The following is an 11840-nucleotide window of genomic DNA, read 5'->3' on the forward strand; positions in this document are numbered from 1 at the left end:
CACCTGGTCTCAGAGCACAGCCACCGCGACTGTGATGGGCAATCATCTGGGCGACCGAAAAGACCACGTTGTTGGTGTTGCATTCGGCAATATGGTACTTCTGGTCGTCGACTGTGAAATTTCGCGTGAGTGTTTCTCAGTATTCGGTTGAGTAGAGTCTATAACCTACCTTTCAACGTCGCCTTTACAGGAATATCATATGCTGACTGTTTCATCTTCTGGACTAGATAATCTGGAAGTTTGCGCTGTAAATCCATCAGTAAGTACTCAAAGCATGATACCATCATATCTCAACAAGCCACTCACATCGCCATTTACTGGAGCAGTACGAAACGGCTCCAACGCATCCAACGGGACAATCCATGGTGAAATACTCGTCGCAAAGTTCTTACTCGTAAACGACGCAATTTCATTCTTCTGAAAATCTCGAGCTGACCAATCATTCAAAAGCACAAAACCAAAGATATGATCCTCTGCTTCATCAACGGGGATCGAAGAGCCAAATTCATTTCCGGTCGAGATGAACGCTGCAAATTCGACTTCGAAATCGAGTTTTTGACAGAGTCCGGAGATAGTTACGCCGTCAACACGGGTTTGGCCTTTTGGTCGGCGGACAGGCGTTCCTGAAACGACGACCGTGGAAGATCGACCGTGATACGCTGCTGGAGCGTCCCAGAAACTTGGAATTAGTTGCTCGATTGTTTTGCCAGGGCTGAGAAACTCTGCTGACTATAATTTGTAGATCGAGGAAACGTGAGCCAGAGCTGACGAAGAAAGTTGATTCCCACACGAGAGTCTTGGATGGATCGAAGTACTTACAGTCTGAGCATGAGGCAATCCGATAAAATGATCTGTGTAATCGCCGATATTCATCGGTAGGTGCATCGTCACCTGGTCGATAGGCACTAAGCTTCGGCCACGAAGTTGGGCATCATCTCGAAGGACATTGCCAAGCGAAGTGTCATGCTTGAGCAATTCCTGAAGTCTCTGTCGAACCTTTCGATGTACGGCATTGCCCTGGCTAGCATACTCATTTAAAGTGGCTTGTTGCAGACTATCTGTGTTGAAACCGAGATCATTGAAAACGCCAGCTTGAGACAGGGTTTTCAAGTCCAGTACTTGATCTCCAATCGCGACGCCAACACGTGGAGACGATTGAGAAATGCTGAAGACTCCATATGGAAGGTTGTATAGCGAGAAGTCTGAATCCTCAGGGATGTTCACCCAGGAAGCCATTTTCTGTTTGGACTTTGGTGGTTATGAGGAAGAAGTAGACTTTGCTGTTGGTTCTTTCGATGGTCTGGGTCTAGAGAAGATTCTGTGAATGTAATCGTACCTATGGAACCTATGGAACACCCAGACTGTTGATTTTGTGCACTTCCAATCGACATATACTCCCGTTCGTACAAAATTTCATGATTAGGTCTCTGGCCGACCAGTCAATTACTCCACTCACGTACGAGCCCTCCGCTTTTCCTTCTCTACTTAGGCAAATCTTTCGCGACCAGCCAATATTACAAACCTCGAATATTATTCCGACGTGTCTATCCTTCCCACCTCTCTCCAGACATGATCAACACCTATGGGAAGAACGGACCAGTGGACGTCGAGGTCGAGACAACCCCTCGGCTACGGTATAATCCTTCCCAAATAGGCAACTGACATTTTTATACCGTGTGGGGCCCCCCAACGCTAAAAGAACGTCTGGGCTGAACGACAGCGGGGAATCCAAGCCCATGGGGGCATTACCCATGACTGATTTGATGGGTCTGGAGCTGGTAACTTGGGGTTTTATTTATCTGGCAAGACAATGCTTGGAAATATCGACTTTGGTTTGGTGGTCTGCTACGGTCGTTGGAGAGTTTGATATGTTCCCAAAACTTGCATTGAACAGGGTCGGGTCACGACTAGGGTTCGGTAAAAGTTGAAGCTGCGAGTAGGTGAGCTATTATTACAAATCGGACGACCTTGACCCGACTTTGAAAGATTCGAATTGTTGAAGCTTTCGGATCCGACTCTTGATAGACAGACTCCTCGGGAGGAAAAGAAGAGATTGGATCGATACTTTTGTGGTCGAGCGATTTGAAACCACTATTTACACCATCTTCACTCTGTGATCAAAGGCTACCTTCTTGTCTACCTTGGAGAAGAACACAAGCTACCAATCTCCAAAATCAATCATCTCAGGTCGCCAAAATGCTCACCTTCGACCTTCAGGGTGGACAGCGGGTTGCCGCAATGGCAATACTGACTGCCGTGTCAGCAATCATATGGGTAAGTGAAAACCAGGGCTCGGTCATAATACCTTGCTAGATGACCACGTTCACAAACCAAGACTAACAATCGAAATAGATTCTCTACAAAGGTTTCAGCGGCCCACTCAGCTCTCTGCCAGGACCATGGTACACTCGCTTCACGGACATCGTCCTCAAATACAACGTGTTCAGCGGTCAACGAGTGCACTATATCCACGCTCTGCACCATAAATACGGCTCCGTTGTCCGAATCAGTCCCGAAGAAGTCGAAGTCTCTGATCTAGCTGCATATCGAGAAGTCCACCGCATTGGCAGCGGATTCGTGAAATCGCCATGGTATGACAGGGCGACGCCGGGGATGGAGAGTAATGTGTTTGTCATGACCAATGTGCAAGAACATGCTGCCCGAAGAAGATTGTTGGCACGACCTTTTAGTCGAACCTCTCTCTTGACCAACTTTCAGGAGTTGGTGACTGAACGTGCGAAGCTTGCCGTGCAGAGTATTAAACAAGAAGCGGCGAGTAACGGAGTCTGCGATGTCATGAAGTGGTGGACTTTGATGACTTCGGATGTTATTATGGAGGTGGCGTTTGGTGAGAAGGCGGGACTTATTGAAGCTGGAGAGGTGAGTTGAGTATCTAACCCAACCATCATAACTACCATCCTCATCCTATTCATATCATCCACCGGATGAAATATGGATACTAATAGTCCACCTCCAGAAAAACGCCTACATCAACGACCTTGAACAAGCCGAAATCAGCTTCGCTTTACAAGGCGAATTCCCCAGGCTCTACAAACTATTAAAAATCATCAGTCCCAAAACATACGGCCCTATCGAACAATCCCTCACCAACGTCATCGCCAAAGCCAACGCCTCAGCCCAGAAAGCCAAAGAAGGCAAACTCACACGCCACAACATCCTCAGTGGAATGATCGAATCCAGTCGTCAGGAAGGAACCGTCGTGACTGATTTCGCACTGGGATCACAAGCATCAGCTTTGATCATTGCCGGTGCAGGGACCACGACTACGACATTGACATATGCGACTTGGGCGATGCTGACATATCCGGATGTGCGGCGTAAACTTGAAGATGAAATATTGGGGCTAGAGGAAGGATTTGATGATGCTATTTTGGAGAAACTACCATATCTCGATGCGTTTGTTACGGAGGTTCTTCGTTTATATGGGTCGGCGCCCGGTGCTTTGCCGCGGACGACGCCGTCGCATGGAATAAGGGTGGGGGAGTATGAAATTCCTCCCGGGGTTACTTTGACTACGCAGGCGTATACAATGCACAGAGATCCGATGGTTTTTAAGGATCCGGAGAGGTATGTTTTGCCAAATCACCCTGTTCAGTTCACTTGTGCCGTTAGTTTTCTCTGTCGAGATACTAATCGCTGTTGTGTATCGCTAGGTTCGATCCGGATCGGTTCTATCACAAAAGCCTGACTCCTGACCAGAAGTACGCCTTTACGCCCTTTGGAGGAGGGACAAGAGTTTGTCTAGGCATTCATCTTGCCTATATGGAATTGAGACACGGGATTGCGGAGTTCGTTCGCGAATGTCGTCATCTCCGGCTTTCCAAACTCACCACCCCGGAATCAATGGAGATGGAGAACTTTTTCTTGATTGCGCCAAAAGGCCATTGCCTCATGGTGGAGGACATTGGGGAGGCAAAGGTTTGATTTGGTGGTTGAGAATTTGAAAGCACGTCTTGCCATAGCTCTAGAGCACATGGCTTCAAATCGGAACGACTATACTTGGAAATACTGTTGTTGAACTTTTGATACACATATGCCTACCCTATCGATGAACACCAAACAAAATTCAATTCACTTGACCGCCTTCCTTCTGACTAGATCTCAAGGAATTGAATTTGTAGACAGGAACCAGTTCTCTGGCTCGAGATAGTCTAGATCAACTGAACTCAAGTCGACTTGCGGAAGATTCAACATCTCACTATCAGGGAGAACATCCAGCATGGTTGGATGGAAAAATGGCGGCCATACATCATATGACTGCTGTTCCATTCCAGATAGGCTTGGTTGATCCGTATAGCTCGAAGGTGGAGCCTGTGCTTGTGGTTGATGATCGGGACCGCATTCATTCGAGTTGAGAGGAGGCATGGATTCGGCTGGATGTAAAAGGATAGAGTCTAGTGACAAGTTTCTTTCCCGTCCATCCATGTCCCTAACTCTGGTTACATCTGTATTTGGAGCTTCGTGGTCGATAGATGTATTGTCTGGAATCTGTTGTTGCACATCTTCATCGGGCTGATCTTGAATTGTGGGATCATTATTCTCTTCCCCCGAGTTTACATAGCCGTGATCTCTGGATCGCAGGATATCAGTGAATCCTAAAATAGACTTGCGCGCATCGACAGCATTGATCTTGAAGCCAATCAACTTTCTGATGTCAACGTTTCTTGGTTCATCCTCTAGGTCAACCGAGAATTTCTCGTGAATGCGGAATAGACAGCCCAACTGCCTTTCCTGCTGAAAGGTTAATATTGTGCTTTGAAGGGATACAGGAATTGTCTTACGAGTAGAGCAGCAAATTTCCAGTATGGAGTCATCAAGTGAATCATCCTCATGTTCTGACTCACATTTGTGGTTGCGCGTTTCTTGATGACCGGATTCGAACTCCATGTGAAGGGAATCTGCACTGCACATCCGCTGTACGCAGCATATGCTATAAAGCTATGCGTCATGGCGAGCTTGGGATGAGCGTCGAGAGTGGCGGCGATCAAGTCTGAGATCGCAACGGCATGCTCATACGTCTTTTGGGCCGAGGCCTGTCTCGCGGAGGCCCAGTTATTCTCCGATGGGGTCCACGAAAAGAGTGGCACGACGGAGGCATGCAACGCACACATGGACTGGTGGTATGTTATGTTCATCAAGAGTGCGCCAGGTAGCTGATGTGATGGCACGCTGGGCAATGTTGCTGGAGTTAATCTGTAGTCAGGTTTCAATGCCGACCACCAGGCCACCAAGGAGTCATCGAGACTATAAATCTTGGTGAATCTATCGGCGACACTGGCCTCTGGAAGCTTGACCAGTGCAAAGACCTTGCCCCTGTATAGCGGGTCAGCGTCAGAGCCTATTCAGGAAGTTGCACTGCCTTACCATAATCTGAAACCTCGAATCAACTCAGCAAGAATCGACGCGCCAGATCTGCCATTCTCGAAAGTGGCGAAAGGCCCGCGAACAAAGCCAGCCTCAAAGTCAGGATCAGCCGAGGGCAGGGGCAACTCTGAAAGATTGGCTATAGGCTCAAAAGAAGCAGGATTTTCCATGAGGGCACAGTGCATAAAGTAACATGACCAAAGACGTCGCCGTTGAATCTCCGATTCGAGGGAATCTTGAGCATGATGTTTGACGAAGGAGATACCTGCAACTTGAAGAAGGTTGCATGCATTGGCTGCAAAGGTCAACATATCGTCTGGACAAGCCGTAGTCGACCAGGGCAAAGCTAGGTACCTTTATGTAGATAAGACAGTCGCCAGGAGCCCTGGGCATACCAAAAGGTAGCCAAAATGCAGAAGGTCACAATATTCTCTCCACACAGCGATTCGGCGTCCCGGAAAACAAGAGAGCCGGCACGCTTAGCCCATTCAATCATAAAGCCGTGGTCTCGTAGAGGTGCTTCGCCATTTCGGTCACGGTAGAAACTAAAGGGAATAGTCAGGGCATTTGCTCATATTGGATGATGGATGAGGAGTGGAGTACTTGGCTGCGTAGGCACAGAGACTCAAGATGAGATGGTCTGCAACAGTGCCTGCGACGAGGGATTCGAGGAAGCGACCTTTATTCAGAAGGAGGTTCGCATTGTAAGCATTCTCAAAGTAGACATCCACCAAAGTATAGACCAGAGATTCTGATATGCCAAGATACTGAGTGTCTTTGTGTATAGGAGGTCTTGCTGGTGGTGTTATGGGAGGATGTGGATTTAAAAGTGGCTGTTCTGCATCGCTGTAGGTTGTGGATTTGCTTTCCGGGACATCGTCATTGACTGCAACTGGTGTAGATTTATTCGCTTTGCCTGAAGACGAAACGAAGCGCAACGACCGCGCCGCAGCTGTTGGCGTGTATTCACAGTTTCTTCTCAATCTTGCACATCTGTAACAAACCGGTCGATCGCCTGAACAGCGTATCTGTCAAGGTATTTGTTAAGCAAGATATTGGCTGTTGGCACAGAGAGTGTACCTTCTGGGTTTTGCAGCTAGTACAAGCGCTCTTTGGCCGGCCTCTATTGGTCCACATGAGGAGGGCGAGGCAGTGTCGTCTCAAGGACGTTCAATTTCTTTTGGTTATTGGTACAGACTCAACGAAGGTCGCAGACTGTCGAATTTCATTCCGGTTCGAGCAGGAAAGGACGCTGGCATGCTCTATCTGCTGGTTAGGTCAGCAGGGATGTAGTTAGATGGTAGAGTACTGGGATGCTCGGAAAAATAGGCCTAGGCGGGCGATGACCCCGCAGACTTGGTACGATGTTTTCCGGTGGCACTGGGGACACGGGGCAACGGAGCCGGGAAATCATCACCACCTACTTAGAGGAGCTGTGGAGGGAGGAGCTTTGTGGAGGTATGGAGGATACGCATGTAGGTGTCCATATGCCGCACATGAGTTAGTACGAGTACGAAAGTCGAGTGCAGAGTGTAGAGTGATATGTCCCTGAGTCGTCGTAATATCTGGTAGAGAGGATATTGTTGGTAGACAGAGTCTCTCACGATCGTCTCTGCGGGTATGAAATTCATGCAGACAGAGATTTGCTCAAGAAGCGAGGTGGAAGGGCTGACAGCAGGCAGGCTACTATGGCTGCCTGGGTTTTAGGGAAGAGCAGGTGCAATGCAACAGTTAGAGAAAGAGCAATTGCGATAGGGGCAAGAACGTTAAGTGGCAGGTGTGATCAACTTGATCAGCTGCGAGTGCCTCATGTGGCATGATGGCAGCTCTTGAGTAGGTAGGTACCCTCCTGGCTACCTCACCACCTTCCTTTCTACCTGAAGTAAGTAGGCAGCAAAGTGGTTAATTACGGTAGCTCACTTCATATGGTAGGTGCTGTCAGGCATCATTCAGAGGGCAGAGGTGCCGCCTCCGATATGAGTGCCCAAGGCATCTGCGCAATCAAACTGCCTCGGAACCTCAAGGTAACTTGGTGCATTACAGAGTAGGTGACCTAACCACGGGCAGTCCCAATTGTGGAAAAGATTTGGATCAATATCAAGTGTTCACTCATCTCGCTTTGTAAAGAGCTTTGAATTGAGAAGTTATCTGCATGCGCGCCATGAGCTGTTGACATGGCACATTGTTTCATCGGCTGTAGTCGTAAGTCTCTGAACATGGAAACTATGTGTGGTAGGTAAAACACTGGCAAAGACGCCCAGCAACCTCTTCTCCCGTCCCATGTGCCTCTCCAAAGCCGCCCGGGTTTCCCCTCAAGTCTGCCACCAGAGACACCAACCATGCCTATATTTCCGGTGCCAATTCGACCATCCAAAAACCCGCCCAGTAGACACAAATCTTTTCAACCACCCACCACGTGTTTCCATGACTTAAACCATTGCATTTCTATCGTTTCATTTCACGACGTCGTTATCATCATCCCGTATATTTCATCATTCCGTTTTCGGGCATCAAGGTCATTGATTCGTATCCTGGCGAACCTTGGGAGGCATATAAACTGAGCACTTGGTCTCGTGCCAAGCCCAATTAGCATTTCTGTGAAATGGCGGTCTGACTTCATCTCAGCCGCCTGGGTTGGTCAAACCCGCGTTCAAACCGCTGCCGCGATACCACTTCGAGGAGGACCCGGTCCTCGGTGTCTCTCAATGGGGCCCAGTGCATCAGGATACTTCCTGCCATGCACTCCAGACACGGTCGTCACTCTCGACGGCGTGGCCCCTGGTCTGCGATGCGCGTTTCTCTCCATATCAGAAGCACGATGTCGATTCTCTGTTCCACTCCCGCTACTGCTCTCTCTGCGCAGAGAATAAAAATCAGGTTGCTCTTGGTAGCGCGTCGATGCGCTTCGAGGGTCAACATAAGAATGCACCTGATTCAGCGTGCCTGGGTTGGATCTTGCGGGATCACTATCCCACGTAGGCTCTCGGAAGTGAGGCGGGCCCGATCCACGGTAGCCAGGCTGATTAGAAGACTCGATGGGTCGTAGCGCATAATATTCTGGGCGCAGAGGTGGATCGTACCTCGAAGAGCCTCGATAGCCTGCGTCGGAAGAATGCCGTCTTTTGTGTGATCGCAAAAAAGACGGGGGCCACAACGAACTCCGCCGACTTTTACGTCCTTCGTCGGGTCTCCTGGAGCGTCGATTGAGCTGCGAATTCTCGGAACTCGCTTCACTCCCCGTGTTCTCGTCAACGGTCGAGGGTGTTCTGGCCGGCGAACGGTGGGGACCGTTGTAGTCAGAGAATGGCCGACCTGACGGCTCAGCGTGGTGTCTTCTAGAAGAGTGGCTTTTAGGGGGAGGGTTCGTAGAATATCTGGATTGCGTGGGACTACCAGTGGTGGTATGTGACCGATGACGAGATGGTGGGAAAGTCGGACGTTGAGCGGAATGGCTTCTGCTCTTGTTCAATGCTTCCTGGGTCCTGCCATCCCAACGTGAGCCCCTGTCGCCGTGGGGAGATGGGACATCCGGCACGCTGCTTCGTCTTCGGTACAAGGCAGCCATTTGGTCCTTGTCATCTCGTGAACTGCTTCGCGATAGCCTCGATGGCCGACCAGCCAGGGAGGAAGAAAAGTAGCCGTCCCGTCGATCCTGAGGATCCAGATGAGGAGATTGGTAGGGCGAATTTTTGATGCGTCGCTGTTGAGGGCCCTGCTTCAGTTTTTCCGTGGTAGAATTATACCACTGTTCCATTTCTTCATCAGGTTTGTTCGGGAAGACATCTTGGGGAATGTACTTGGGGAAGACGGTGCCATTTGGGCCTGGAACATCCCATATCCGAACCGCCTGTTGTAACAAGCCGACATGCGTCTCCGGGACAAGCATAATTTGGATGGTGATCCATCGAGAGAACCCCGCAGGAGTCAAACAGGGAATTTGAGGGGGTTTAAACGGCGACGGGCTGGGCTGGAGGCTGTGGAAACAACCCAGTGTCGCGTACATAAAAGACAGGGTAGCGTGCGAGAGGTCGAGGAAGACTGAGTCAAGGTTGCATCCCGCAATGCGGTAAAAGTTGGCCAATCTTTGGGGGCTCAATTCTCCATCTGTGCCAGGTTCGAGCTTGGACTGTGATAGTGGTCATGGTCAATATGTGTCGCGGGGGATAATCAGGGTAGTGAGAAGATGTCCAAAGGGGTTGACTGGACTGCGGTGCAGCGGCATAGGCGATGAAGTTTGACTTACAATGATTTGCGCAAGACCATGACATAGCTGATCAAGTTGTTCGGTCGCCCTCTGGTCTTTGATCAGATAATGCCAGAAGGACGGATCTGAGGCCGGCCTGCGATCCATCTCATTCCTGGCGGGGTCAAGTCCACCTTTAGATGCGGTGTACTACAGCAGCAGTACAATGGGCTGCTGGATCGGCTGAGGGTGCTCTCATGGTCATACAAGACGACCGTGAGCGAAAGAACAAGTATCGCTAGGAGTGACAAGCGAAACAAGCAAAAGTTGACTGTGTAAAGTTGGTTGGAATGAGAGCAACTGGGCGCGGGCAGAAGCAATTCTAATGTCTGATAGATAGGGAAGCAGCTCCCTGACATGCGGCAACAACGATGTGGAGGGAGAATAAAGACTGGCACGACTGGCGGCGTGACTGTGTGAGTGACTGCAAGTGACTGCGTGACTGGCTTGGAAGTTGGAGTCAAGTGCCCAAGTCAAAGTCAATTGATGGAATAGAGTCAAGGATTCTAGAGATGCCAGGGATCCCATGGGCAGGGCTCCTCGGCCGTGGCGGGCTGTGTAACTACATTTATAAAGGCGCCGCCACTTGATAGGGCTGTTTGATGTTGGCTCCAGGCACACAGGCTAATGGTAGGCACCCGTGGCAGCTGAGTCCACCCGTAGGATGGGCCCTGAGGGATCCAGGGCACACCTCTTTGGCCTATCCACGGGCCCAACCGAAATGCCACGCCCCCACTGTTTCCACCCTTTACCAACCATATCTCATGTTACTCGAGATATGGCCAGTGACACCAACAATCTGGCCTAGTGCCCTGCTCACCGCTGCATTGCATTTGCATGCCCGGTCGTGCCCTTCAGTTGCCGACTCATTCTCCGTCCAAAGTTGTCACACATGATTCGGAATCACCGTGTCGGCATCACGCCGGCCATCACGTGGGATGCGCAGTATCAGAGCATAAGAAATGGCTTGACCTGGGATATCTGGATACCTAAGAGTCTAGGCATTTAGGGACTATGGTACTTACCTATAGATACCTACCTACCTAGGTACCTTAGGTAGCTGATGATGACAGGCGCAACCATTACCTCAAGTGCCTTGCTGGCTGGCGGGGTAACTGGGAACCTACCTAGCCCAAGTACCTAGGTACCTACCTTACTTATGCACCTTAAAAGCTACAGGCCACAGCACCAATTGCCTACTACCAACTGAACAAATCATTTACGATCACCAAGACATCTACCTGGTTGAAAGAATCTTCCACAATTTGGCATCTTGTTGTGATAGGACATTTCTCCCAGGCCAGGAGTCATGCATCAATTGATTTATTAGCCAACCACGAATGATCGCAAAAAAGATCAAAGATTGACAAGTGGTAGCCAGTACCTTACTCGGCCTAATGACTGCGTTTGTCCCTCGTCGCCATCATCCACGAAGACTTCAGGCCACGAACACCCCAAGCATCACTCGTCAGCCACCACCATCAGGCGACCGTACTGTGCCATGCGGCAGCCCCAATTCTGACGCATTGTCCATATGCGAGGTACCCTTGTACATGATTACATACAGTCCCACGATCATTTCATTCGTGGGTAATGGCTCACTGTCAATCCTGGTAGAGGAAGCAGTCACGACGGTGTTGGTTGACAACTTCCACCATGAATGTAGGGCCACTGGATTCTTCGACATCGCCACTTCTGGCCCTTCCTCCTGAGATTCTCGATCGCATCTATCAATTTGCCCTTCCAAGCCAGTTCCTAGCGGTTCAGAAGTTCAAGGATCCTTCCTTTTCACACGCCCAGCGACCATCAGGAATCCCCAATCTGTTCCTGGTCAGTAGGCAAGTCTACCGCCATGCAGCGCCCATCTTCTATTCACAGGCCATTCTGAATGTTGCCCCGATATGCCACTCCGACAATGCTGGGTCTTCAGGCATCCGGGCATGGTCGAGTCCGTTGTTTGACCATGGTGCTGGTGATCTCGATCTGACTTTTGCGTCGTGCGACCCTGATTATCTGAGAAAAATTGCTGTGGTCAATATCTTCAGTGGCCAGCTTACTGCCGTTGATGTGTGCTCGTATGAAACTCTCCTTCGTTGGCTCATCAATCGTACTGCCGTGCGCAGTATTCATCTTTCGCAACGCTTGATGACGAGGGTTATGCGCGCTGAGAGAGTGGATTTGCACACTGCTGTCTCCCTCGCAAATACGGTCC

General features: G+C 49.9%; 3 protein-coding genes across 3 annotated transcripts; 1 reads left to right on the plus strand and 2 right to left on the minus strand.

Annotated features, from left to right (window-relative positions):
* Positions 1 to 4058: 4058 nt before the first annotated feature.
* Positions 4059 to 7116, minus strand: PV10_00683 (uncharacterized protein). Its single transcript, XM_016364794.1, has 7 exons — positions 6810 to 7116; positions 6466 to 6651; positions 5989 to 6413; positions 5740 to 5930; positions 5386 to 5680; positions 4803 to 5334; positions 4059 to 4752 (listed from the first exon to the last, which is right to left on the minus strand). The coding sequence occupies exons 2-7, from the start codon at positions 6520 to 6522 to the stop codon at positions 4123 to 4125; spliced, it is 2130 nt and encodes a 709-aa protein (XP_016228443.1). The 5' UTR covers positions 6523 to 6651; positions 6810 to 7116; the 3' UTR covers positions 4059 to 4122.
* A 408-nt stretch (positions 7117 to 7524) lies between these two features.
* PV10_00684 (uncharacterized protein) lies at positions 7525 to 10131 on the minus strand. Its single transcript, XM_016364795.1, has 2 exons — positions 9629 to 10131; positions 7525 to 9511 (listed from the first exon to the last, which is right to left on the minus strand). The coding sequence occupies exons 1-2, from the start codon at positions 9734 to 9736 to the stop codon at positions 8036 to 8038; spliced, it is 1584 nt and encodes a 527-aa protein (XP_016228444.1). The 5' UTR covers positions 9737 to 10131; the 3' UTR covers positions 7525 to 8035.
* A 1153-nt stretch (positions 10132 to 11284) lies between these two features.
* Positions 11285 to 11796, plus strand: PV10_00685 (uncharacterized protein; the record flags this gene model as incomplete). The annotated part of the gene is made up of 2 exons (XM_016364796.1): positions 11285 to 11695; positions 11752 to 11796. 2 exons carry the CDS (start codon positions 11285 to 11287, stop codon positions 11794 to 11796), a joined length of 456 nt encoding a protein of 151 aa, XP_016228445.1.
* Between the last annotated feature and the right edge of the window lie 44 nt (positions 11797 to 11840).

Source organism: Exophiala mesophila (assembly GCF_000836275.1).
Source record: "Exophiala mesophila strain CBS 40295 unplaced genomic scaffold supercont1.1, whole genome shotgun sequence".
Classification (NCBI taxonomy): Eukaryota; Fungi; Ascomycota; class Eurotiomycetes; order Chaetothyriales; family Herpotrichiellaceae; genus Exophiala; species Exophiala mesophila.

Bases quoted from the DNA above. Each gene is read 5' to 3' on its own strand.
- PV10_00684 (XM_016364795.1), bottom strand. From the start codon at position 9,736: ATGGATCGCAGGCCGGCCTCAGATCCGTCCTTCTGGCATTATCTGATC. The intron at 9,512-9,628 runs GTAAGTCAAACT...CCACTATCACAG, and splicing joins ATGGTCTTGCGCAAATCATT to TCCAAGCTCGAACCTGGCAC.
- PV10_00683 (XM_016364794.1), bottom strand. From the start codon at position 6,522: ATGTGGACCAATAGAGGCCGGCCAAAGAGCGCTTGTACTAGCTGCAAA. The intron at 6,414-6,465 runs GTACACTCTCTG...ATACCTTGACAG, and splicing joins CTAGCTGCAAAACCCAGAAG to ATACGCTGTTCAGGCGATCG. The intron at 5,681-5,739 runs GTACCTAGCTTT...TGACCTTTGCAG, and splicing joins ACTGTCTTATCTACATAAAG to CCAATGCATGCAACCTTCTT.